The following is a 27,801-nucleotide window of genomic DNA, read 5'->3' as shown; positions in this document are numbered from 1 at the left end:
TGGTCTTACTCTTCTAGGTCCTTCTTCACCCTGCACGTTCCTCTGTGAGTGCCCTGTCTACACCGGAGTGTGTGTGTGGGTCTTAGGAAAGTCTGCTGGTGAGTTAATACAGTCCGTATTGGAGCAAGTGCAGCAGAGCCTAGTCCCGAGCCAAATGGAGCAGGAGCAATGGACTTGGGCACCATCTCGCAGTGGGCCAGAGGCCAGGACCGGGGACTCAGCACTCAGAGGTACGCAAAGGCAGTAGGCTCCCCGCCACGCGGGCGGCTGGTGCAATCCCCTGCTCTCTTGCATTGACCGCCACGGCTGGTTAAAATTCTAAACTACAGGAGGAGCAACTGATCGCAGGCTCGGATGGTGAGCTCAGCCAATGGGGATACGAGTTTCTGGGAGAGAGCCAATCAGTACGCGGTCTGACACAGAAGCCCAATGGGGCGCCGATTCTGCGGGCTGGGGCCCGCCCCGCCTCAGCATCCGGAGACGCGGGCAGTTCGCGTGGTCTCTGCTGTTGCCACTTCCCCTGCTGTCGCCTCAGCACCATGGACGCCGCCAAGCAAGTGGTTAACTTTGGGCCCGGGCCTGCCAAGCTGCCACACTCGGTAAGATGGCCGGGGTTCGGTCGGAGCGCGGGCATCGGGATACAGGGCGTTGGGATGCAGCTGTCGAGATACAGACATCGGTGTGTGAGGCGCCGGGATGCCGCCATCGCGATGCAGCTGCTGACCCCGAAGTGCGCTCCTGTGCAGAGAGACCGGCGTGGACACAGGCTGGACCTCCCCGCGGTGTGACCGCGCCGGCTCAGGCGTGCACGTGGGCGCGTGGGTGTGTGAAAGAATGGTCGGTGGCGGGCGGGCCAGGGGCGAGCACGTCTGTCTTCGTGGTGGCAGGCTAAGCTCTGGGCGCTGGGAATGCAGTTCTCAAAACTCGGAAAGCTGCTGGCTTCTCCCTCCTCACCCACACCGAACCCGCTCAGCCCCCAAGGCTTTCTCCTGGAAACCCACTTGTCCCCTCAGTGCGTCCGGGTTTGGCTAAGTTCCATTCGCTAGATCCCGGTGCCATCCCGTTCCGCGCGGGTTCCTCTCGCACCCCAGCTGTTCGGAATGAGATGCCTCTCATGGCTTGGAGCCCATGAACCAGCTGCCCAAACTGCTATCTGATAACCGGTTGCCACAGCGCTCTGGCATGGCCAAGGATTGTACAATTCTCTATTGTTGAATCCTGGCGATCTCCCTGGGACACCGCGGCCTCTGTGGGGGTAGGAACAGGATCCTGCTGTGTGAGAGGGGAAAGGATGCCTTAGTTTTGTGGGGACAACCGCACATGCTGAGAACAGGGCTTATTCTGCGGTCATTGCAGTTCATCTTCCGTGGCGTTCTTTGCTAGAACTGTGGGAACATCTGCAGGGACCCCCAAGCCTCTCTTTTGGAGTGGGCTGTTTTTTTGTTTTGCCAGGTATGGTAAGGCAATGTCTCAGTACAAGCTAGCCCAGATTTTATTTTGTACTGCAGGGCTGGTGGTCCTCTTGCCTCCACCTTCCAAGAGAGGGTGTGTTAGTTAAGATTACTATGACTGTGATGAAACACCATGACCAAAAGCAACTTGTGGAGGAAAAGGTTTATTTCGCCCAGTTACGTATAACTGTTAATTATTAAAAGTAGTGAGGCCGGGCGGTGGTGGCGCACGCCTTTAATCCCAGCACTCGGGAGGCAGAGGCAGGCGGATCTCTGTGAGTTCGAGACCAGCCTGGTATACAAGAGCTAGTTCCAGGACAGGCTCCAAAGCCACAGAGAAACCCTGTCTCGAAAAACCAATAAATAAATAAATAAATAAATAAATAAATAAATAAATAAATAAATAAAAGTAGTGAGGACAGGAACTGAGTAGTGGCCATGGAGGGGTGCTGCTTATTGGCTTACTCCATGATTTTCTCAGCCTTTCTGAACCCTGGACCATCAGATCAGGGGTCGCCCCATTCATAATGGGCTGGACTCTCCCCCATCAATCACTGATTAAGAAAATGCCCTACAAGCTTGCCAGCAGCCTAATCTTATGGAGGGCATTTCTCAGCCGAGGCTCCCTCTTTTCATATAAAACTAGCTGGTGTCTGGGGATTACAGTTCATGCTATTAACTTAAATTTAGGAATTTTCTTGGTTTAGTTGAGTTATAAAGATTAGAGAAGCTTTCAAAATTTTTTTGTCTGTCACTTGTAAAGAAAAATGACGTTTATAAACTTCTGTACGCAAGGCTGGAGAGATGTGCAGTGGCCTAGCTTTTGGCTAGAAGTAAAAAAAAAAAATGGTGATTTTTTGTTATAAAATAATTGTTTTTTTTTTTTTTTTAAATTTTTCGAGGCAGGGTTTCTGTGGGTAACAGTCCTGACTGTCTTGGAACTTGCTTTTATTTTTTAAAATTATGTATATGCATGTATGTCTATGTTGTATGTTCATGTGTGTATGTATGTTTGTCTGTGTTGTATGTTCACGTGAGTTAAGGCCTGTGGAAGCCAGAAGAGTTAAAGGCAGTTGTGAGCCACCTGATAGGAGTATTGGGGATCAAACTCCAGTCTTCTGGAAGAGCAGTTTGTGTTCTTAACAGCTGAGCCCATCTCTTCAGTCCTGGTTGTAAACATGTAGATGTGTTTTTCAAGAAATGTATGTAGGAAAAAAAATACAGGGCTGGAGAAATGGCTCAGCAGGCAAGAGTGGAGGACCCAAGTCCGGTTTCCAGCACCCGCTTTGGATGGTTCACAGCCACTTGTAACTCCAGCTCCTGGGTATTGGATGCCTTCTGGCTTCGGAGGGTACACACACAAATAAATGAACAATGAAGTAAATCTAAAAAAAAAAAAAAAAAAGAAAAAAACCCCCCAAAAATTGTTCAAGGATGGTTCCAGGTGGTAAAGGGATCTGGTAGAGCTCCTGCTTGTCATTTGCAAAGGCAGGTCCTCTTTGGTCCCCAGTCCACACATAAACCAAGATTTTATTGCAGGCTAATGTTTCTTTTACTATGTGTATTCACCAAAATGTTTTTAACTGGTGTGATAGTTTTATAGATATGATACATATATATATATATATATATATATGTATGTATGTATGTATGGGGCACAGTACAGTATTTCAATATATAATTTTGTGATGTCTTGGTACCTTATTTTCTTTAAGCTACATTGCCTGAGTGGAGTTTCGACCTTCAGTCTTCCACTAATTAGGATTATAGGACTCTTATCTAGCCCAATTCTTAGCTAGTATCTCTTTTTGCTTGTTTGAGACAAGGCTTCAATATAGAACCCTGGTTGACCTGTAGCTAATAATTTAGACCAGGCTGGCTTCGAACTCGCAGAGATCCACTTGCTTCTGCTTCTCAAGTGCTGGGATTAAAGGCTTGCTCCACTACACTGGGCCTTAGCTAATGTCTTAACTATCTTCCATTTGGATTCTTCTTCATAGGGTCTTTTGCACTTCTTTGTGTTTAATTTTAGAGCATTTATTTTGTTTACTTTTGTTGTTTGTTTCCTTGCTTGCTTTTTTTTTTTTTTTTTTTGAAACAGAGCTTTACAGAGCTCTGGCTGTCCTGGAATTCACTCTGTAGATCAGGCTGGCTTTGAACTCACTGAGATTCACCCGCCTCTGCCTCCTGTGCACTGGGATTAAAGGCCTGTGCCACCACACCTGGCCCAAGCCTTTCTTTATTGTGGACATCCTTTATTCACCTGCAAGGATCCATCTCTTGTCTCAGCAACATTCAACATATCGACAACCTTATTTAAGCAAATTGAGATTCTCTCTCATAGTTTAATACTGATTATTTTTAATTTACTGCTTTAGCTGAAGAGAACATATATCCTATTTTCTGTTTCTCCATCCTTTCTCTCCTGCTTCTGATTCCTTTTTTCCTTTCCTTCTTCCCCTCTCCTGATTTCCTTTCTTTTGGTGCAGGGGATTGACTCCAGGGTCCCCAGCGTGCCCAACACGTTATACCACTGAGCTGCACCTTTAGCTTCTGTTTTCCATTTCATTATAGGGTAATTGATATTGCTTATTTGATTTGATAAGAGACATTTTTGTGAATGATGGGTTTCCCAATTAATGTCACATCAATAAATCCCCATGACCTTTCAAGGGCTGCCTTATCAGAATGGAATAATAGTATTCAAAGTCAAGATGCCTACAACTGAGAGAAAAATCTTTTTTTCAGCCTGGTCTGGATATAATTTCTCTTTTCTACTTCTTCTTTCCTCTACCTCCCCCCAGCTTTGCTGCAAATTAAACCCAGGGCTCCCTATGTGCTAGGCAACTGCTCTGTCATTGAGCTCCATGTAGTACAGCCCCAGGTCCTGGAGTTTATTTTAGTTCATAGCAGGTTCTTGCCCATGCAGCCTATCAGAATCTACGACTTTAGCTAGCACCACCCCTCCCCGTGAGAACCTGGCCTGCTTGTATGGTTTGGACACAACTGGTTTTTGTTCCTGTGGGTTTCTGAGCTGAGACCTTTATATGTTTATTAAATGAGCTTTAAGAGAGAGGCAGATGAAATTTGTAGGGGACGTGGTCTCTGGAGTCAGTCATGTTGCCTAATTTCAGGTCCCGGCTTTGTACAAGCTATGTCGGTGAGGCTCTGTGGAGATGAGGGAAGGGGCGTGGCTGTGGGTGGGAACAGAAGCCTGGGCACCGTCTGGGCTTCTGCTTCGCTTATGCCCCCACCTCTCAGGTGTCTGAGGAGGGAAAGTGTATACAGCATGTTGTAATCTTTCTCTCTCTCTCTTTCTAGGTGTTGTTAGAGATACAGAAGCAGCTACTAGACTACAAAGGGCTTGGCATCAGTGTGCTTGGTAAGATTTACTTTTGGCTTCTGTTACCATCCCAACTTAAAAGGGAACAAAAATGCTGCAAGCCCAGGCGTTACTCTGAATGGTCTTCCCATAGGCTGTTATAAATACATTTATCTTTTATGTCCTGGGTCACATGTTTGCTGGAGTCCAGACTGAACACATCTCAAGTGCTGGTGAGAAGTTTCAACATAGCTCACTGGTTTTTATTTGTTTGTTTTCTGTTGTTTTACTTGTTTTTTCGAGACAGGGTTTCTCTTTGGAGCCTGTCCTGGAATTAGCTCTTATAGACCAGGTTGGCCTCGAACTCACAGAGATACACCTGCCTCTGCCCCCTGAGTGCTGGGATTAAAGGCGTGTGCCACCACCGCCCGGAAGCTCACTGGTTTTTAATTGGTTGTTATTGGTCACAAGCTGTGAGATCAGCAGATACTATACATTTGTGTAAGGATGCTACTAACGGTCTCTACTGTGGCTTCACATTCAACATAAAGCTTTTATTATACTTAACTAAGAGCTTGTAGAAGTTAAAATGTTCACAAGCCTCTGTGAATATCTTGCTCATTAATAATTTCTTTATTAAACTTTCGCTCCTGTGTCGTTTAGGAAGAGAACCTCCAAGCTCTATGCTTTACATTTATTTATTTATTTGTTTATTTTCCTTGCCGTTTCTACGGGCTACACTGTGTGAAGGGACTTCAGGGCTGGTTGTCTGTGTCTCTAGTTTGGGAGAAAGAGATAGAGCAGGATCTGATAAGGACCTAAGGAATCAGCTAGTATGGCACTTGAACCATCACTGCACTGTGTGACTTCAGGACTGAAATGTTCAGCCTTTATATCAGTGTGAATTGTCCTTCCTTTAAGTGTACCTGTGCCCACCGTCTGAACTCCGAGCGTTCTTATTTTTCCATAAATTTCACAAACATATCTGTTTGGTATTGTACTTTGTTGTTTCTTTGCTTCCACAGAAATGAGTCACAGGTCATCAGATTTTGCCAAGATTATTAACAACACAGAGAATCTTGTGAGGGAATTACTGTAAGTTTTTACAAGTATTTTTTTTAGAATCATATTTATTTTATGTATGTGTATGCCTGATCGTGTGCTTGGCTTGTCCCACTCCTGTCTGCCTCGCTGTTTTCTGTGTCACATTCACAGACCTGTCCTTGTTGGAGGGGATATTTAGAACCTTAGCATTGGCCACATGGCTAAGAGCCTCCTGACTGGAACCCTCGTTTAACTCAGTTCTATCCTAAGTACGTTTCTGTCCCGTGCCCCTGTATGTGGATAAGATAAGCCTGGAGCCCTGGCTTCTCCCAGCGCTTCTGGGTGCTAATAGTGTCATGCTTGGCACAGCCTAGCACTGCTGTCGTAGAGTTAATATTGATGCAATGGACACCGTGATCAGGAAACAACGTGGGGAGGAAGTTATTTGGCTTACACTTTCACATTGTAGTCCATTGAAGGAAGACAGGAAAGACACTCATAGGGCAGGACCTGATGCAGAGACCATGGAGGAGTGCTGCTTATTGGCTTGATCTCCATGGTCTGCCCAACCTGCTTTCTTCTAGAACCTAGAACCACCAGCCCAGGGATAGCGTCACCCACAGTGGACTGGGCTCTCCTGCAGCGATCACCAATTAAGAAAATGTCTTACAGGCTTGCCTACAGCCTGATCTTAAGAGGCATTTTCTCAGCTGAGGCTCCCTCCTTTCTGATGATGCTAGCGTGTGTCAACTTGGCTACTTGCCAGCTTATCAAGTTGACTATAGGCTAGGTACAAGATTCTTACACAAAACCTGTTGTCCACATTCCTGCCACCTTGCTGGTCACTTCTGTTTTGTACTGATGCTGGAATTCTGCCCTTTGACCACTTATTCCTAAGCTCTGACTGTTAAAAAGCTTGGGATGTCTGCAGTCTGATCACCTTTTCCATTCTGAAGTCAAAGCAGTTTGCACTTAGTCCTGACGTGTGTTTGGGTTTTGCTTACTCAGCTAGATCTAGAGTTGCCAAAGACAGACACCTCTCATTGATGCCTGGTTCAGGACGGTTACAGGTGACGGACATGATTCACTGACTTAAGCGAAAATAGGAATGTCTGTCTTGTGGAGCCAAAGGAGGACATAGGAGCCCTGCTGTCACCAGGAGAATCTTCCCAAGAAGGCCCTCCTCACCTATGTGCCAGCGTTGCCAGGAGTCACCAGCGTTTGCAAGATTAGCACCTCTCTGTGATTTTAGCAAAGATCTCAGCCAGATCCCAAGGCAGTTTTGTTCACTGCTCGTTTTCTGGGTCAGGGTGGCCAAAGTTGAAATCTGAGGGTTGAGAAGCAGAAAAGTTTGATTCCCAAAAAGAAAGCAGGGCATTATTACTAGGAAAAGGACGACGTCACCATTGGTTTCTATTGTCACCAATAAATGTCAAAGAAACTAGTAAATAAATGACTAAATTGGGTAACAGAGTGACAGTGGGACTGTATTTCTTTTTCTTTTAAGGTATATGTCGTGTGTATGTGTGTTCGTGTGTGTGTGTGTGTGTGTGTGTGTTCACGGAGGCCAGAAGAGGATACTCTGAAGCTAGAGTTATAGGCAGTGTGCCAGCTGCCTGATGTGGGTGCTGGGTACCGAGCCCAAGTCCGCTGTGAGGGCAGTGCATGCTCTTAGCACCGAGCCAGTCATCTTCCCAGCCTCTGCAGAGTGAGACCAAAACCCTGCACTTGGTAGAGCGCCCCTCATTCTGTCCTTGACGTGTGAGCTTCTGTATTTACTGCACTCCTTTTTATGTCCAGAGATGTTCCCAACAACTACAAGGTGATCTTTGTACAAGGAGGTGGGACTGGCCAGTTCAGCGCCGTCCCCTTAAATCTGATTGGTCTGAAAGCCGGAAGGTGTGCCGACTATGTGGTGACAGGAACTTGGTCAGCTAAGGCCGCAGAAGAAGCCAAGAAGTTTGGGACTGTGAATGTCGTCCACCCTAAACTCGGAAGTTACACAAGTGAGTTTTGGGAAGTGAGCTGGGTGGTAAGGGGGTGGCTGCCGTTCCCTTTGCTGTCCTTTTGCTGCCGTCCTCCCATCAGTGGTTCACGAGCTCATTAGGTTGTGTAGCTGTGGGGTCTACCTGCTGTAGAATGATGAGAGTCCTCCTAAGCCAGGTTGGTATTTGGTGTGGGGACAGCAGGGGCCCCAGCGCTGCTGCCCATGTCCTGGTCGCTCCTTATCCCCTCCCTTTCTAGTAGACTGTAGTCCAGAAAGTAGCCCCTTGTCTGGGAAGGTGGTCGCAGCTGCTCTCCAGCTCACTATAGTCCCCCACGTTTCACAGCCCTTGCTGGAGCACCCCCAATAATAGTATCACGTGCCCTGCTGTGACTTAGTCACTACCTCTGCCTGAGTCACATTTTACCCCGAGGGAGTGGGCTTGATGGGCTTTGCTGGAACCGCATGGGCCCAGAGTGGGTCAGCTACAGGTAGAGGGTAGATGGGTAGCTGCTGACAGGAAAGCTTTCAGATGAGCACCCAGAACTCATCTCCTTTGTTGGTTCATTTGTTTGGGTTTTTTGACACAGCATCTTTCTATGTACCCCGGTAGGTAGTCTTCCATTCTTGGTTGTGAGCCTAACCTTTTCAAGGGCTGAGCCATCTCTCCAGTCCGACTTGGTCTTGATGTAGCTCAGGCTGGCCTTGACTCAGACTTCTGCCTTGGCCTCCCACATGTGGTATTACACACTCTCACCAGTAAGCTCGGCCCCTCTGGGCTGTGTTTGAATGCTCTTTGTGACGAGTAAATTCAGGGAGTGTGGCAGCTCATCTTCTGTTAGTGGTGATGATGGTAGGAGCGGACAGGTGCTCGTACTCGCCTAGTGCTTTGGCGTCAGTAATCCCCTCCGGAAGGTAACCAGTCACCTACGTATGGAGAATGGAAGGAAGTATGCAGAGCCTCAAATTTGCCCTCTTATGTCAGAAATTCCAGACCCAAGCACCTGGAACCTCAACCCGGACGCTTCCTACGTGTACTTCTGTGCAAACGAGACTGTGCACGGGGTGGAGTTCGACTTCATACCTGACGTCAAGGGAGCCGTGCTGGTCTGTGACATGTCCTCAAACTTCTTATCCAGGCCAGTGGACGTTTCCAAGGTAGAGTATGGGAGGCTGGGTCAGGCAACCAGTAAATGTTTCTTTGAAGTGTTTTGATATGTATGCCCGTAGCAAAGACCCTGGGGAGTCTGGGGCTGGCAGAGCCCCTGAAGCCAGGGTGGGTAGACATTGGCAAGTGGGGTCACAGCTGCTTGTTCCATTACTAGCTGTCTGAACATCTAGGACTGTGTAATGGTTGCTCACGGCCTACGAGCCAGGCCTTGAGGAACTTGCCTGCCTTTTTAAGAGTGTCTGTTGAGCTGGGCTTGGTGGCTCATGTACACCTTTAATCCCAGCACTCAGGAGGCAGAGGCAGGTGAGTCTCTGTGAGTTCAAGGCTAGCCCGGTCTACCAAGTGAGTTCCAGCTAGGGCTGTAACACAGAGAAACCCTGATGGAAAAAACTGGGTGGCTGGGGGCAGTGGTTCTTGAAAACTTCTTGGCAAGGATGCTGGGGAATGGCATGTTCACGCCAAAGTCAAGAGCAAGTTACCAAGCCCTGGGGACTGTGAAGAATACCCCATGGCTTTTGTCAGCCCTAACTCTGAAAGTCCACCAACAGCACACTCAGACTTTATGAGTGATCTGCCAAGGCATCCAAGCTAGCCAAATGGTAGTCTGCCTTTAAAATAATGCTTAAAAATTTACTATTTGGGGTGTGTGTGTGTGTGTGTGTGTGTGTGTGTGTGCGCGCGCGCGCGCACATATGCACAAGTTTGTGTATGTGTGAACTTGAGTGAAGGGAGAGATGCATGTACAGAGGTCAGAGGGCAACTTTATTGAGTCAGTGCTCTTGGTCCACCTGTATGTGGCTCCAGGTGTGGCATTCAGGTTGCCAGGTTTGTGTAGGAATTACCTTTACCAGCTGAGCCATCTTCTTGCCCCTCCGCTCCTTATTTGTGGTGGTGGTGTTGGTGTTTCAGATGAAGGTCAGAAATCCTGCTGGACAAGTTCTAAAAAGAGCCATAACAGTTCTTTCCCCTCCCCCACCCTCATTTTTTTTTATTATTTGTTTGTTTTGGGACTTTTTTGTTATTGTTTTGTTTTCTTTTGTTTTTGAGGCCAGGTCTCTGTATAGCCCTGGTTTTCCTGGAACTCACTGTGTAGACCAGGATGGTCTTGAACTTAGAGCTTGAATTTAGAGATCCTCTTTCCTATGGTGGGCCACCATGCCCAACTATGCCTCTTTTTTAATGTGATAAAATATAAATTTATTATTTTAGTCATATTTTTAAAAAAATGTTTAAGCTAGTCAGGTGATGGTGGCGGCACATGCCTTTAATCCCAGCTCTCAGGAGACTGAGGCAGGTGGATCTCTGAGTTCAAAGTTAACCTGATCTACATAGTGAGTTCTAGGAAAGCCAGTGCTACACAGAGAAACCCTGTCTTGAAACAACAACAAAATTAAGTCTAAGTGTGGTGGCACAAACCTTTAATCCTGGTATTCAGGAGGCAGAGGCAGGTGAATTCCTGAGTTTAATGATAACCTGGTTTACATTTTGAGTTCCAGACAAGCCAAAGGTATACAGTGAGACCCCGTGTTTTTGTTGTTGTTATATTTGTTCGTTTTTTAAGTGTGTGTGGTATATGTGCATGTGTACATGTATATACACATATAATTACCTATTATTATCGTATGTGTATGGATGCACACTTGCTGTGGTGTGCATGTGCTCGGCAGGTTCCTCACCTGCTGGACCACTTTACTGGCCCCATTTTGACCACTTTTAGTTGCATAACTCAGTGGCATTAAGCACGTTAACTTTGCTGTGTAGCCCTCACCTCTGTCCAACCCCAAGTACCCTCAGATTTTGTACTGAAACTTTGTACCTGGTTAAAGGCCACAACCCTGATCTTTGCCAACCACTATCCAACTTCATGAATTTGTACTCAAGGGATCTTCTGTAAATGGGATCATGATATTTGTTCTTTAGTGCTAGGCTTAATTCCCTAATGTCTTCGAGGTTCATGCTGTTGCATATATCAGAAGTTCAGTTTTAGATGACTGTTCTGTTATATAGATCTACAGTATTTGGTTTATAGCCACACCTTATGTTTTTTAAGAAGGGTCTCACTGAATAGCTCAGCCCAGCCTGACCTCAAACTTGAAATCCTCCTGTCTCTCTCCTTTGTACTACAATTGCACTTGATTCCTGGGGTGACAAAGAACCTGTATCTTGTACAATGAAATGACCTCAAGAACCATTAGCTATTGGTGTGTCCTAAAATTCTCCCTCAGGTGTCTCACCCACCCAGGCTGTGATGCGGCAGCCCCCTTCATGGCAGCTTCTAACTGTGTCTAAGTGGAAATTTGTGTTAATTACTATTGACCTAATTTATTTTATTTTACATATATGAATGTTTTGCCTACATGCAAGTGTGTGCACCAGATGTGTGTCTGGTGCTGGCAGAGGTCAGAAGTGGGCATTGGCTCTCCCGAAACGAGTTAGAGGTGGTTGTCAAACACAATGTGAGTCCCGGGAATTGAACCCAGGTCCTCTGCAAAAGCAACAAGTATACTCTAAACAACTGAGCTATCTCTTCAGCCCACTGATTAAAAAATTCATATTTTAACCATTTCAATATTTAATTAAAAATATTTAACTAATTTTTTTGTCATTTAAAATTATGGAATATTAACAGTTGTACAAATACATTTTCTAGATTAAACGATAGTATTTCATTTGGGTTACAAACGATTTGGAGGCCCCATTTTCTTTTTATTGTTTTGCGGTGTTGAGTATGAAGCCCAGGCTTAATGCATGGTGAGCCTGCTGTCTAGTGCACCTTACCTCGGTCCAGAGGGCCTGCATTCCAGGCTAGATTTTAACTCACTGTGAAGGCAAGGGTGACTTTGAACTCCTGAACCTTCTGCTTCCGTCTCCCGACTGCTAGGATTACAGATGTGTACAACCAAGCCTGGATATTCAGTTAAAACATTTTTTTCCCTTTGAGACAGGAAGCTCTTTAGAGCCTGCCTGGAAACCGCTCTGTAGACCAGGCTGGCCTCGAACTCACAGAGATCTACCTGTCTCTGCCTCCTGAGTGCTGGGTTTAAAGGTGTGTGCTGCCACTGCCCAGTGTTAAAAACAATTTTTTAAGATTTATTTATTATATGTGTATTAGTACTTTAGCTTCATATGTATTTTTGTGTATCATCTGTGTGATTGGAACCCTCAGAGGTCAGAATCAGGTGTCAGGTACCCTGGAACTGGAGTTGCAGATGGTTGTGAGCCACATCTGGGTGTTAGAAAACAAACCTGGTCTTCTGTAAGAGCAGCAAGTGCTGTTAACTACTGAGCCATCCCAGTCCTGAGAGAGCCTGTCCTAAAGACTGGTTTGAAGTAAACAAGGGTTGTGAGAGCATGAACATCCTGGGACTTCACAGTGCTGGGTGTGGGAAGTCTCTTCCTGGCAAAGGCCAGGCCATGGGTCTCCACACTCCAAGTGCTGGCTGACTTTGGGTAGAGATTCCTATAGTGGCGTGCTCCTAGGCCAGAATTAAACAGTTCTTGCTTTAAAGAAGTGTGCTGAGGAGCCGGGCGGTGGTGGCGCACACCTTTAATCCCAGCACTCGGGAGGCAGAGGCAGGCGGATCTCTTTGAGTTCGAGGCCAGCCTGGTCTACAAGAGCTAGTTCTAGGACACGCTCTAAAAAAAAAAGCTGCAAGCCGGGCGGTGGTGGCGCACGCCTTTAATCCCAGCACTCGGGAGGCAGAGGCAGGCGGATCTCTGTGAGTTCGAGACCAGCCTGGTCTACAAGAGCTAGTTCCAGGACAGGCTCCAAAGCCACAGAGAAACCCTGTCTCGAAAAACCAAAAAAAAAAAAAAAAAGCTGCAGAGAAACCCTGTCTCGAAAAACCAAAAAAAGAAAAAAAAGAAAAAAAAAAAAAAAAAAAAGAAATGTGCTGAGGGGGAGCTAGATATCACCATTACATCATGCAGGGGTGGCCACAAATTCCCTCAAAAATAGCCCATGTTTCTTTCTCTCTCTTTTTTTAAAGTTTGGTGTGATTTTTGCTGGTGCTCAAAAGAATGTTGGCTCTGCTGGGGTGACGGTGGTGATCGTCCGTGATGACCTGCTGGGGTTCGCCCTCAGAGAGTGTCCTTCAGTCCTTGAATACAAAGTGCAGGCTGGCAACAACTCTTTGTATAACACACCTCCGTGTTTCAGGTAACTGGGGTGCTGTGTAGTCTTCCGGCAGAGTGGAGGTAAAGCAGAACATGCCTCGTTAGCCAGTGACCCCAGAGCCCTAAGCACACTCAGCATTCCCTGTCTAGCTCGCCTCCTGGCCTCTAGGTACTGTTTGGTCAGTTTTTCTTGTTGCCCTTTCTGTGGGGATGACAGTCTTAGCTTTTGCTTGATCTTGATAATCCAGGCTCCCACTGTTGACCATTAACCCACAAGCTCTCTGTGGATAAAGTGTCTTGGTTTGTTTCTCAGACAAACAGAGCAGCTTTCCAGAGGAGCAGAGTCAGGCTAGGGGCAAGGATGCCAGGGTTCTCTTCTATCCTTCCCTCCTGCAGAAAACGCCTCCCACATACAGAAAGGGAAGAGTCTGGACTTAAATTTAGGTTGAAAGTTGTCGCCCCCCCCCCCGTGTTTCTATGTCATTCACATGATACAGAACAGTCTCTGGTGTCCCCCACTTTCCTTAGGAGTACAGTGTTCTGGGGTTAACTCTCTGGACCCTCCTAATCCTTATTTCTGGACTTGGACTAAAGATGTTTCTAAAATGCATGTGGACTAGGGGTGGCATGGGACTCAGTTCTAGCCAGCTTACGTCTGGGGGTTCCAGGCAGAGGGGAAACACCAGCGAACACTAGTCAGAAAAGAAAAACGGAAAATAAAGGTAGTGAAGATACTACTGGGGACCCCATGGGCAGGGTTCCCGAGGAGTAGTTGAGGTGCCAGGTTGTGTGGGACAGGAAGTTAGAAGGCATATACCTGCCTTACAGCTCAGTCTTCGAGGAGGAGGCTTTATTAGAGAGAAGGTTGAGACCCAATGCGATGCTGCCACCTACAATCCCAGGACTAGGAGGCGGAGTCAGGAAGATAATCCCAGGACTAGGAGGCGGAGTCAGGAAGATTGATGGTGTCACCTACAATCCCAGGACTAGGAGGCGGAGTCAGGTAGGTTGAGCCTGGGCTACACAGTGAGACTTTGTCTCAAAAACTAAGCAGTGTGAGAAGGTAGGAGGAGATGGGATAAAGACTGTCCTGGAAATATGTTCAGAAGCCAGCTAAAGGGGCAGAGTGGGCAGTACACCCTTGGGCATCTTTTCTGAGGCTTTAAAGAAACATGATGAGTCCGTTCACATGTGGTTTGCTAATGTTACACCAAATAACCCCATTGGGAAGAGTGGGAGAACAGGCCAGATGCCTGGTGGGAAGTGGAAAAGGCTGGACACGTTGAAAGTGTCCCAGCCTCCTTGCCAAGCCTCAGCTGACCTTGTCTGGTCCCTGGGATGGAAACCCCCTCTCTAGGACTTTCATGTCTGAGGCTACTGAGGCAGAAGCAGCAGGGAAGGAGCCATTTCTCCTCAGATTGGGATGGTCTCTCAGAGCAAGGCAGGGTGGTGAATACCTAGATTGAAACTGAGCAAAAGCAGATAAGGTAAAAGGTAGGGCTCAGTGGATTCCCAACCCAATTGCCCCCCCACCCTCACCCCAGGTTTCTTTTATTTGTTGATGAGATAAAAGAAGAAAACTTTTTGTGCTTCTGTGTGAAGTTCATTGTAGTGCTTTACCATCCAAGGTTAGAAATGGCCCACTGAGAGCCAGCTCCACACGGAGCTGACAATGTGTGCAGGGCAGGGAAGGCACCCAGAACCCTCCCCACTCTGTCCTGCAGGCAGATAAGGATGCAAGCGTGTCCTGATGATGTGCTTTGTTTCGTTCGTTTGGTCAGACCCAAAAGGTTGTGGGTCCTGGGAACTGTTTGGTTGTTCTGGATAAACTGGGCCTCGAATTGTTGCTCAGGAGGCTTAGGCAGGAGCTGGGCTGGAATAAAGGGCTTTGGTAACCTTCTTTTTAACCCATTAGTAACGTTCAACCCGATTAATGGGTAGAGGAGAAGATACTCAACATCCCTTATAACTTCACAAAACGTTTCCTCTTTGTGCATATTGAGCTACTAAGTATAGATTGTCTTTTATTTTCAGTTGTGAGAAAAATATCTTTTATCCAATTACCTTATTTCAGTTGGTGAAAAGTAAGATATAGGTATGGTGACATATGCCTGTAGTCTCAGGACTTAGGAGACAGAAGAATCAGGAGTTCAGATGTCATCTTTCGGCTACTTAGCAATTGTAGGGGTAGCATATTGCCTGTACAAAGGCCCTTGAGAGGCTGGGTGAAGCTGGAACTCTCAGGGTGTGGGGGAGTTGACGTCAGGGAAGGCTAACTACATGGAGGCTTGCACAAGCTTCTGAAACAGTCATGATACCTGATCCCCAGCCCAGGAGTTCATCTGCAGCCTGGAGACTTCTGGTGACCTTTTCTAAACTCTAACATGCAGGGTAGAATTGATATTGTTTTAAAAATTATATAAAAATAACACCCGCTCTGAGCGAAAGTTTCTATGTAAAGTGTGATCAGGGAAACACTGCCTGCCTGTCCAGTCACCCCTCACTAATCATCAAAGGCTCATTCCAGGGGCCCAAGGAGGCCAGAATTCTTAGGTGGTCAAGTCTCTTTTTAAAAATGGCATAGTATGTAACTATATACATTCCCCTGTATGCTGTAAGTCATCTCTAGATTATTTATACTACCTAATATAGAATATAAATGCTCTAAATAATTTCTGTGCTGTATTGGGTAAGAAGTAATGGCAAGGAAAAGATTTGTTGATAGTCCTTCCAGACACTGATTTTGAAACTTGGTCTGTACAAGGTTGATGGGACCCATGGCTGCCAAACTCATGAATTTGGGGGATCAGCTGTATACTGTCCATACATTGCTCTGTGTCTGAGCTGTGAACAGTGCTGTTCAGACTTGTGCGAGTCCCCTTTTAACCCAGCAGTGTACCGTGGGCCTTCCGTCATGTTAGCTTAAATGCCCGCCGCTTTTCATTATGGATAGCTATTCCAGGAACAGACTTGCTGTGGTTTAATAAGGTTAGGCAGGCTAAGATGGCAAGCCTATTTGGTATGCTTGTAGGTAGCCAGTTTAATACTAAAGGCATCAGCTAGGTAAAAGTATGTGCACTAATGAGGGAAAGAATGGAGCTCAAGTTGTGAATCCACATAGCATTGCAAGGCTCCGACAGCTTTAAGAGCTTTAGAGGGCAGAAGTCAATCATAGGGGCCCAACATCAGTGCATACCTGGGAGCTGGGTGGAAAAGCAGGCGGGGCTTCCTCTCCCCAGGGTCGCCTTTCTTCTTTCTTCAGATCTACTTGCTGTTTGCTGAGGCATTGGAGACCCAGGCTAAGGGGGCTGGCCTATGGAAGTGTGTTGGCTTTCTGCTGCTTTGACCTGCTCAGATCCTAAGAAGGCAGCCAGAGAATATTGTTAGCAAGCCTGAACATGGTGTTGGTCCTGAGGTCTTACTGAGCATGGGGCCTTTGTTGCTTTAGATTTCTTAAGAATCCGCAGTTTAGAAATACAGGGATAACAAAGCACCAGGTGAAAGTGAGCGTGGTTTCCTGGAAGTGTTCGTCAGGACTCTCCTTGGCTCTGGTAATCTATGGGATGAGCCCAGGCGAGCAGACGGTGGATGCCGGGGAGGCGCGGTTCGGGGAGCATCTTTTCACATAGGGGTGCATACATACATGACACACTCACAGGTGGCCATTTCGACAGGTGGCAGTCCTTCTGTCCCACAGGTAAGCTGGTGATTGAGGCCTATAGTCTCAGACAGAATGGATAGCCCTGGTGCTAGGGGAAAGCACCTTGGCTTTGAAGTCAGGCAGACATTGGGCTAGAGTCTTAGCTTTTAGAAACTACTTGGGATGGATGGCTTTAGCTAAGTGAAGCTGAGTCCGCTTTCCTATCTGTAAAATGGGAGAGTGGAGCCCCTGAATCAGGCTTCTGTGATCTGTAACAGTAGGCTGAGGCACTATAGACTTCTCTAAGACTCATTCCCTTTTCTTCCATTCATCCCTCTCCCCTGCTTCCTCTGCCCAGCTCCTCAAGGCAGTTTTTTGCATCTCTTCCCTTCCTCCATCAGCAGCCTGGAGTATTAGGCCAAGGAAGCCTCCGGAGAGGTTCTACTGTGCTTTTGCATGTTGCCTACTTTTTGTAAAGAGCTTGTGTGTCTGTTGTTGCTTTCTCTTGTCTTCTGGGAAGACACTCCTGGGTTAGGTTTCTGAGTAACAGCCCTTTGCCTGTCAGAACTCTGCAGACCTGGTGATCCTGTTCGGGAACAGGAAGCAGCCTAGCTGGGGCATCCCTATCCCAGGTTTTGGCTCAGCCTCTTTTGCCATCAGACCTTTTGTAGTTCTCGTAGATCCCCTTTATCCCACACCTGGACACAGCCACACTCCAAGGAGACTGGAGCTGGGAGCTGACCACCTTGACCAAGCTCAAGGAAGACGGAAGACCTGCTTCTGCTCTGTGGGCTTTCAGTAAGGGATGTGTGGGACCTTATTAAAGGCAGTGAGATTGATGGGGAAACCACCTGCCATCCTCAAATTTCCTGTAACTTCAGTTTCGTTTGGGTACCCACCAGCTCCCATTTGTGTGGGCTACTCTTGCCAGGCCCTATGCTAGTGTGGATCTTGTGGAAGAGAAGTCTGAACACTGGCTCGGAAAGGAATGATCCTGTGTTGTGGCTTGTCCTCCTAGAACCAGGCACACAAACCTTGTGCCATCTCTTCTCCACTTCTTTTTTGGTTTGTTTTGAGACCAAGGGCTTGCTATGTAGTTCAGGTTGGCCTGGAATTCTCTATGTAGCCCAGGCTAAACCATCTTCCTGCCTCGGTCTCCCATGCTCTGAGGTAGCTCTCCATTTCTGATCCTTGCATCTCTAGCCAGGATGTTCTATCTAAACTTTGTTGTTTAGGTAGAAACGAGATCTGCTAGGACTTCCCTTCTATTTGGAATGAGCTAGTCCAGGTCTGCCTTTCCCTACTGCCAGCTGAGAACACCCCAGGGATTGCTGATTAGTCTAGTTAAGTCTCATGCCCACCTCTTGAGACAAGGAAGCAAATCTTGCTGCTGGATCTGTATGTTAGGTGTGGGAGTTGAGCTGAGAAGAGCAGGAGAGGTGTCTACCTCAGGTAGTAACGTCTCCTTGTTCTCAGTGGTAAAGACAAATAGTAAAGGCTTACATTTTCATGGTGACCAACACTGTGGAACCTGTGGTGTCTGCCACTGCCACCACACACCTCTGTCAGGTAGGAGGTGCTGACTTGGGACTCTAGGATAGAAAAGAACAGTGTGGGCTTCCAGCCTTCTAGCATTAGGATCTAAGGCTTAGACATGCTTACAGAAGTTTAAGATAAAGGAGCGAGTGGGAAGCCAAGCCAAACTCCACAACCTTATATGAATCATATGAGCAAGGGATTCAGGATTCAGGAGGTGACGCATTAGGGTGGGGTTGGAGAGACAGCCTAAAGCAGTAGCTCTCAATCTTCCTGAGGCTGCGACCCTTTAATACAGCTCCTCATGTGGTGACCCCAACCTAAAGTTCTTTCTTTACTACTTTGTAACTATAATTTTTTTATTGTTATATAAATCATAATGTAACTATCTGTGTTTTCTGATAGTCTTAGACAACCCCTGTGAAATGTTTGTTCAACACCCCAGGGGTCATGACCCACAGGTTAAGACCCGCTGGTCTAAAGGCTGTGTGGTCTTGGTGTGGTGGAGCATTTGCAGCAGGGCCTAGTGGGACTGGTGTGGCATTCCTACTGTGCACTATGTCGCCTCTTTAGACTGCTTCATGGGCTACAGTTGCTTTGACCTAGTCCTTGCTGTATTCTTCAAGCGACCTGTTCATTTGTAATGATGCTAAAAGTGTCAATGTAACTTCCAATACCAGTTTGTTTACATGTTCTTTTGACTTTTGCAGAGGTGAACTTAATGGTGTTGTCTTTTATCTTCAGCATCTACGTCGTGGGCATGGTCCTGGAATGGATCAAGAACAATGGTGGAGCCGCAGCCATGGAGAAGCTCAGCTCCATCAAATCCCAAATGATTTATGAGATAATTGATAATTCTCAAGGATTTTATGTGTAAGTCAATGCATTGTGTCTCTTGTGAATTGGAAACTATATTCCTTGGAACTTGCCTTTTCCCAGGACACTGGCATACTGGTCCCATACCTCATGAGCTGGGGTTGGAGGTGGTGAAATTCTTTGCACTTGGTAAATCCCAGTCTTTTGGATCATGTCACCAAAGACTCTGACCCGGGGAAGTGTGCCTTGCTGGTGGAGGACCCCCTCTCTTCTCTCTTCTCCCTCTGACGCTGGAGAGCAGTTGTAGGAGGCTGTCAGCTTTGTTGAAATCTTTCTGTTAGTCCCTTGTACTATAAATCCCTACTCCCAACTGCCCCTCCCGCATGGGCTTGTGTGCAGACATACGTGGACATTTTGCGTGTATAGCTCAGAGGACAACCTCCTTATCATTCCCCCCTTTCCATCTTGTTTGAAACAGGGTTTCTTTGTTTTTCCTTTGCCAGGCTAATAATCCCTTGAACTTCAAGGGTCCTCATGCCATTTTACATTAGAAGCACTGGGATTACAGTGCATTCTGGGATTGCATGTGCATTCTGGGATTGCAGATGCATTCTGCCCCATCAGGCTTTATGCGGGCTCTGGGAATTTGAACTCAGGTCCTCATCCACTATACACAGTTTTCCCACTTCGCCAAGTCCCTTACCTCCTTTCCCTTTTCTCAGAGCTCACTGCCTCCCTTATTCTAGGACAGGTGTCCCATTCCTGGCCTGCAGTCTGGATGAGATTGGCTATGGCAGGATTGACTTTTTACCTAGTTACATACTTTCATGACAAAGGGATGGGGGATCATGTGTTGATCACTGGCTGCATTTGTGAGTTCTATAGATGATGCCTAGATCTTGAAAGTGTCTCCTGGGGCTGCTGTAATAAACCGCCCATAAGCTCGGCAGTGTAAAACAACAGAAATTCTCAGTTTCAGAAGCCCAGAATTCAAGATCAAGGTATTCTTGGGTTGGCTCCCTCCAGGACTCTAGGGAAGGATCTTTTCTTCTCCAGATTGTCCCTCCAGATTGTCCTTGACTTAAACTGTGTTATCATGGTCTCTTGTCTTTAGTGGCCTTTTCCTTCCCAGTTTTTCTGTTTCATGAGAGTAAACCATTAGATTTAGGTATCCCCAATACTTGAGGATGATTTTATTTTGAGACAGGTTTGCACTATGTATCCCAGGCTGGCCTTGAACTTTCTAGTAGCTCAGACTGGCTTTGGATTTGGCCTGCTTTCTTTCCCTTCCAGGACTGGGATTGTAGGCATGGCCTGATACACCTATCTGTACTTGGTAGCCTAATGTCAAGATCATTGTCATCATTTTGTCTGCAAAAGACAAGTTTTTCAAATAGGTCATTCATGGGTTCTGGGTGGTGAGAAATGGACATGTGGCCACTATCCAACCTGCCACGACAGGCTTCTAGCCATACTGGCAGGTACCCCTAAGGCAGTGCCTGGGACTTAGAAACATCATGGATAGTGATGGTATTTGATCTTCCCTAGCCCTCAAGGTGGTCACAGATGTCCACTGGCCGTATATCATGTGGCATGTGAATGTGTTGTTATATATCCAACTCCACATATATACATAAACATTTATATTCACTGAGCAAGCCAGGACCTCCGTTTTTAATGGTCATGAGGCTTAGTCTGTTGTAATAGATATATCTGCCTAACAGTAACTTGCTCTCCCTATGAATATTTTGTGGGCCACATGGAATAGAAAAGAAGGATGCTGCAATCCTAACTTAAAATTGCAATTTTTACTCAAGACTTGCTGAATTTGTGTGGGTGAAGGGTGTCACTGCATTCTTGGAAAACAAGGCTAATAAAGCATGCTGCCATTCCATTTCCCCTAATGTGCCTGTGTCTGCCTGTGGGAGCGCTTGGCTTGCAGTCTAGCCACAAGTTGAGATAACAGAGGTGTGCCACCACGCCAGGCTTCCCACGGCTTCTGGGGAACTGATTCAAGTCTTCATGCTTGCCTGGCGAGCAGTTGGCCAACTGAGGCATTTCTTCATCCTCCATAGCTATTCTTCAAAAACACAAACCTCTTACCGGGCAAACGCACCACCCCTCATCATTCAGGGGTCTTGTCAAATGCCAGAAGAGTGTCCGCAGGCTCTGCATGGGCCAGGCCCGTGTGCCTCTAGCCGCCCCTGCCAGGAACCCAACACGCTCACCTCCTCCATACATTCAGTCCTCTCCTCTCCCTTGTCCTCCTCTGCTCCCATTCCCTCCTTCCACATGTCCCGTCTTTGGCACTTCTCACAAAGAGGACCTGTTTGGAACTGTGTCTCCACAGCCCTCCAGCTAACTGCCCCCCCGCACTTGGAAGTGTAATTTCCCTCTGCCATCTTTCCCTCGGTTGAAAACAACGGATCCCCTTCTTTTCCTATTCATCTACGAGGGACTTGCTGCTATGGGTGATGGGTACTGTATTCCTTACCTGGTGATTCAGTCTTCAACTTTTATGACGTGATTGTTTTGCGATATTTTTTGCTTTCGGGAAGGGGTGGATAATTTGGGGGCATGAGCTGCAAGTCCAGATCTTTGAGTCTTTTAGGTCTTCAGCCACCTGTAGGCCCAACTTGTCTGCAGCCTCTCAGACAGAGCTGTACACTTGCACTGTGTGGCTGACGGTGTTGAAAGCTATGGAAATGACCCATTGAATTGTCACAGGTAGATGTGTGAAACCCACATCATTGTTCCTGATATCCAAGTGAAGGGCTGAGCCTGAAATTAGATACAAGTTGTACAAACGAATGCTAACCTGCATGAGTGGGACTTTTTTCCCTCTGGGTAAATTCATTCAAATTATAATTATAATGTTATGGAAAAGAGTTTGTTTTTCTCCCCCATTTCATTTCCTTGTTGTGGGTCTTTTAACTCATCTGTTTATTTTTGAGACAGGGTCTCATTTAGCCCCAGCTGGCCTTGAAATCACTATGTGGCTATGAATGGCCTTGAACGCTAATCCTCATGGCTCTACTTCCGATTCCTGTGATTATAGGCTTGTATCACCAGAACCTAGAACCTTCTACACGTTAAGCACTCCATCGGCTGAATGCCAGCCCCAGCCCTGATACTGTTTAAAAACCTGTGGATTTGTTTATGATGTTACACCTGTTAGAAATGTAGCTGGAATAATAAACATGCTTTTCAGATGTCCAGTGGAGCGCCAGAATAGAAGCAGGATGAATATTCCATTTCGCATTGGCAATGCCAAAGGAGACGAAGCTTTAGAGAAGCGATTTCTTGATAAAGCGGTGGAACTCAACATGATCTCTTTGAAGGGGCACAGGTAAGTGTGTCAGAGGCAGACTGAAACAAATCCAGGACTTTTGCACAGCCTGGAGTCGTGGTGACAGACCTGCTGGCTGGGATGTAGTACATCCTGCCTAGGGTTGCATCGGCACTGAAAGTACCTCCGGTAGGGCCTGCCTGCTCTACTCTGGGTTTGACCATCACTGGGGCTCAGCTGCACATCAGATACCCTGCGCAGTACCTGTCCTCACACAGGAGACCCCAGAGTGCTTGCTCAGTCTGTCTGCTTGGAACTGTTGCAAAGTCTAGCGAGTGATGTGGCCCCAAACCCACCGTCACCTTCTTCATCAGGCTTTTTTCTCCCCTCTTCTTTATCTTCTTTGATAAAGTTCTTCTTTATCAAAGGTGAATAGTGTGGGTGTGGTCAAAGTCCAGTGTATGCATGAATGGAAGGAAATGTCAGAGTGAAACCCATTCACTTGTCCAAATAACGTTGATGATTACTCTAAAAATGTGACTAGTTTGAGGAAATCCAGTGTGAGTTTGGTGGATGACCTTTACTGTACCGGGGGTTTCCTTAATGGCTCAGAAGCTTCATGCTCCCTACGGGGGATGGTTTACAAGCAGGGAGTTGAGCACTGGGCTCAGAGTTGCAACTCCGGAGGGGTAGTTAGTGAAAGTTGGGTTATGCTGAAATAGATGCCTTTTAAAGTGCACTTTTTTTCCTGTGTCGTTGAGGTTCAAGCTTGAACCTTATGTATGGTAGGCAGGGGCTTTGACTTGATTGTCTCGGTCTTCATGGTTGGGTCTGTTGTTCTAGGTCAGTGGGAGGCATCCGTGCCTCTCTGTATAATGCTGTCACCATTGAAGATGTTGAGAAGCTGGCTGCCTTCATGAAGAACTTCTTGGAGATGCATCAGCTATGAGCATGACTAGCTCCACGCTGTCTGTGAGCACCATGCGGCGTTCAGAGTAACTTCAGATTGGCTACAGTAACTTAACAGATGTGGTTTTTCCCCAATACATGCTTAACATGGACTCTTCTTCAAAGAGTAACACCTAACCATCCAGGGCTCTGCAGAGCTGATGGGATTCTCAGCTGATGGCCACCTTCATTTTGACTTGACCTGGAGGCACTTTCAAAGCTTTCCTGTTGCTTTTCTTTTCTTTTTTTTTTTTTTTTTTTTTTTGGTTTTTTGAGACAGGGTTTCTCTGCAGTTTTTTTAGAGCCTGTCCTGGAACTAGCTCTTGTAGACCAGGCTGGCCTCGAACTCACAGAGATCCGCCTGCCTCTGCCTCCCGAGTGCTGGGATTAAAGGCGTGCACCACCACCGCCCTGCTTCCTGTTGCTTTTCTAACAAATCCAGCCTGGCATCTCTGCTGCTTTGTTCCCTAGGCGGATCGCAGTCCTAGCCTCGGACTTTGTTCTGCCGAATTGATTAGTTATTTTTGGGTTCACAGGAGCATACCCCAAGGAGGTTGGAGTGCATTTGCTGGATCTGACAGCAGTGAGTTTGCTGGGTTCTGCAGCTCTTGGTTAAAGTCAACAGTGACCATTTTGAATCTGTATACCGCTATTCTCATAACAAGATAAAAGTGACATACGCTATGAGTGCTTATATAGTGGGTATGATTTTAATACCGTACGATTTACATCTATGCCTTTATATTTCTAATGAGACAGTTCTGTCGATGCTTTTAGTGTTTGTTCAGTCCATGACTGTTCCCTGCTGTGGGCAGTTGCACCCTCTTACCGACTCCCTTCTAAAGCCGCTTTCTAAGAAATATCTAGAAATATCTACGATTCACTTTTCTTATCCTGGCCACAAGTAGAAAAAAATGGTTGCTTGTTTGCTTTCCGGTTAGGCTGTTAAACAAAACTCAGTTACCCTACCATCCCCGTGAATTGTGTTCACATGGCTGTTTTGTAGTTTGACCAGGGCAATAGCATACATTCCAGATCTTTGCTGAGGTCTTTCCCCATTGTTCATATGTTGTTAGTGTTTTCTGTTGACTATGTGAAGAACATTAAAGTCCTGAAGTATCTAAACCATTGCCTGTGAATTCTTCTGCTTGCCTTTTAGACATTCCGATAGGAAGCCCAGGGTCTAGAAGTAGCTTGTGATAGAGCAGTTTAGTCAATTGTCAGGCTTAGCGCTTATGCAACTCAGGGTGGTTGTTTACCTTTTACTTTTGGAACAGACACAGTCAGCAGAGTCCTTCCAGCACAGCTAGCTCCCAGAGTGCACTTTTGTGAACCCTGTCCCTGTTAGCCCAGAAAACAGCCAGCAGAACAGTGCTTCCAGATTCATTTGGTTGGACAAGGAGAAGACACTGATTAACTGGTTTTCCTGGTCAGGTGTCAGCTTCTCATTTGCGAAAGGATGGAAATAAAACCCAGCCTTGCAGGACGCTTGTATTGAAAACAAGGTCTTGTTTAGAAGTGTGACAAACCATCACAGTATTCTGTAAACACCAAGAGCCTGTCTGTGGAGTCAACTTAAGGGTCCATAAACAACTCTAGAGACAACCCCCGTTTTCCATGTGTTTGTGAGCCCCAATTGTCTCCTCCTCTTCAACCCTTCATGTCCCAGCCAGCCCTGCTGTGACAACCCTTGGGTTATTTCAGCACCTGTCTCTGCCCCACCCACCCCACCCAGCACAGCCACTCGGACAGACTCTGCTCTGTGTGTGGATGTATGAATGATCAGGGCTTTGCAGTGTGGCAGTCAGAGCTTCCTAACATCTGCCTGCTTCCTGTCTCCTGTGCTAATGGTTCTTAGCGTGTTTCTATTACGGGTTTGCCCATGCCATGCTAAGCTTAGAGTTCCTGCCCAACTCAGTAAGATCAGACTTTCTTCACGACTTCTGTTGCCTCTTTACTTCCTGTTATTTTCTTTGTTGTCATGGAGGTGACCATTTTATTTCTCCTCTCTGTGATGATGAGGTGGCTGCTTTTCTGTCTTGCATGGAGATGTTTAGACTGCCTAATGAATGCAGAGCGTAGTGCGTGGTTTCTTAGTATTGCAAACAGCTTCAGGTAGTACAGGCAGAATGCCATCTCAGCCTATGGATTTTATAAAATATCAAAAGCTTAGTGTACAGTAAATTCATTTTCTACTAACGGTTTGACTAGGATCCTATGGTAGAGTCTTGAAAAAACCAAAAAAAAAAAAAAGAAAAAAAAAAGAAAAACTGAGAAGTTTCTAGAATTATCTTTACTATTTGAAAGCTTTTGGAGAAAGCCAGTTGTCTGGCCATGGTAGACTTTGGAGCACAGATCATAGAAAATAACCAGAGCATAAAATGTGACCTTTGTATGCCACGAGAGATGAGCTGATGCCAGTCTGCTGATCATGTGGAGGGTAGCAGGAGGAGATGCTGGGGATGTAACAGCTCTGGGACTTTGGGAGGAGAATCCACTGGCCTGTCACTGAAGGTTAGGAACATGGCAACAGGGGAGCCTTAGGGGCCCCCATGAGCCTTGCTGAAAGACTTACTCGTGTTCTGTGGCATTTTTTTCTTTTTTTTCTTTTTGAGACAGGGTTTCTCTGTAGTTTTGGGGGCCTGTCCTGGAACTAGCTATTGTAGACCAGGCTGGCCTCGAACTCACAGAGATTCACCTGGCTCTTTCTCCCAAGTGCTGGGATTAAAGGTGTGTGCCACCACTGCCCGGCTTGTGGCATTTTCTAAACTGCTTCTGAAGTTTATTTTTTTTCTCTCAAAGTTCTTCATGACACATGACGTGTCCTGCTGTCATCACAGTGGAGAAAAACCTTCGTGTATTCCATTTAAGCAACATTAAATGAGTTTTTTTCTAGCAAGTGCTATAAAACCTGTGACAATGGCAAGAAATTAAAATCTTTTCATGTCCCCCACCTCAGAAGACTTATGCAGATGTTTCATTCGCCCACTGCAACCCAGTAAAGACTTTGTTTACATAAAAGCCCAGCTATATTCTCAGCTTAAAGTGGCTGGCCCCTCCTCTTCTCTTCCACTTCCTGTATACCCATTCTTTTTTTTTTTTTTTTTTTTGGTTTTTCGAGACAGGGTTTCCCTGTAGTTTCTAGAGCCTGTCCTGGAACTAGCTCTTGTAGACCAGGCTGGCCTCGAACTCAGAGATCCGCCTGCCTCTGCCTCCCGAGTGCTGGGACTAAAGGCGTGTGCCACCACCGCCCGGCTTGTATACCCATTCTTTAGGGACAGGTCAACTGAATAATGTTGAATGAGGTTCAACTCTAGTCAATGAGGAAAAGACACAGCCACTGCCTGAGTTTAAATCAAACCAGGCAGGAGAGCTGGCTCAGACCGTAAGAGCACTGACTGCCCTTCTAGAGGATCTGGGTTCAAATCCCAGCACCCACATGGCCGCTCATATACATACAGGCAAAACACCAATGCACATAAAATAAAAATACATCTTTAGGAAAGAATTAAAAACTAAAGACCAAGCCGGGCGGTGGTGGCGCACACCTTTAATCCCAGCACTCGGGAGGCAGAGGCAGGCGGATCTCTGTGAGTTCGAGGCCAGCCTGGTCTACAAGAGCTAGTTCCAGGACAGGCTCTAAAGCTGCAGAGAAACCCTGTCTCGAAAAACCAAAAAAAAAAAAAAAAAAAAAAAAACCAAAAAAACAAAAAGAAAACTAAAGACCAAGGGCACATTCTCTGTGTGCTTGCCCTTTGCACACACCCTCTTAGTAGGTGTCACCTTATGCTTGATCCAGTTACTTCAGTTGGAGTGCTGGCCTCTGTCTTTGTGACCCCAAACTTTTAAACACCTGTATACCCTACACACTGGGTTGTCTTCAATACTGTGGCTCTGTTGTTTGCACAAGAAAAAATTGAGATAGGTTCCCAACTCTTCATTCCCCTGCTAGATTCCTTTGTGTAGGAGGAGAGGCTGCTTGTTCGTCCCGGCCACCCAGAACCAAAATAACCACACAGAAACTATATTAATTAAAACACTGCTTGGCCCCTTAGCTCTAGCTTCTTATTGGCTAACTCTTACATCTTAATTTAACCCATTTCTATTAATCTGTGTATCACCACGAGGTTATGGCCTACCAGCAGAGTTTTAGCACGTCTATCTCCAGTGGTGGCAGATCCATGGCATCCCCTGACTCTGCCCTTCTTTCTCCCAGTATTCAGTCTAGTCCTCCCCGCCTACCTAAGTTCTGCCCTATTAACAGGCCAAGGCAGTTTCTTTATTCATTAATAATCACAGCACACAGAGGGTACTCCCACACATGTTCACTGGGAGACATACCCAGCATCCTATCATGGTCGTGGCTCCTGGGTCTGGAAGACTTGGCATGTCCTTGGGTGAACTATCTGAGGGAGTGATTTTTTTCTTCTCTTTAGTGCTGAAACAGTCATTGAAACCATAAAAACAGACAAGCCCTTCTGACA

The 27,801-nt window shown here is 46.4% G+C and overlaps 1 protein-coding gene across 1 annotated transcript; it reads left to right on the top strand.

Moving 5' to 3' along the window:
* Window positions 1-354: 354 nt before the first annotated feature.
* Psat1 (phosphoserine aminotransferase 1) lies at window positions 355-23,574 on the top strand. Its single transcript, XM_038326623.1, has 9 exons — window positions 355-599; window positions 4,773-4,833; window positions 5,799-5,868; window positions 7,618-7,823; window positions 8,787-8,959; window positions 12,962-13,131; window positions 19,009-19,137; window positions 22,292-22,429; window positions 23,213-23,574. The coding sequence occupies exons 1-9, from the start codon at window positions 540-542 to the stop codon at window positions 23,316-23,318; spliced, it is 1,113 nt and encodes a 370-aa protein (XP_038182551.1). The 5' UTR covers window positions 355-539; the 3' UTR covers window positions 23,319-23,574.
* Window positions 23,575-27,801: the final 4,227 nt, after the last annotated feature.

The sequence above is a fragment of the Arvicola amphibius genome, chromosome 1, assembly GCF_903992535.2.
Source record: "Arvicola amphibius chromosome 1, mArvAmp1.2, whole genome shotgun sequence".
NCBI lineage: Eukaryota > Metazoa > Chordata > Mammalia > Rodentia > Cricetidae > Arvicola > Arvicola amphibius.
Note: the sequence above shows the minus strand (reverse complement) of the source record. Positions and strands in the feature narration are given on the sequence as shown.

Coding starts and splice junctions, on each gene's coding strand:
- Psat1 (XM_038326623.1), top strand. CDS start 540: ATGGACGCCGCCAAGCAAGTGGTTAACTTTGGGCCCGGGCCTGCCAAG. Junction 600..4,772: donor CTGCCAAGCTGCCACACTCG/GTAAGATGGCCG, acceptor CTCTCTTTCTAG/GTGTTGTTAGAGATACAGAA. Junction 22,430..23,212: donor ATCTCTTTGAAGGGGCACAG/GTAAGTGTGTCA, acceptor CTGTTGTTCTAG/GTCAGTGGGAGGCATCCGTG.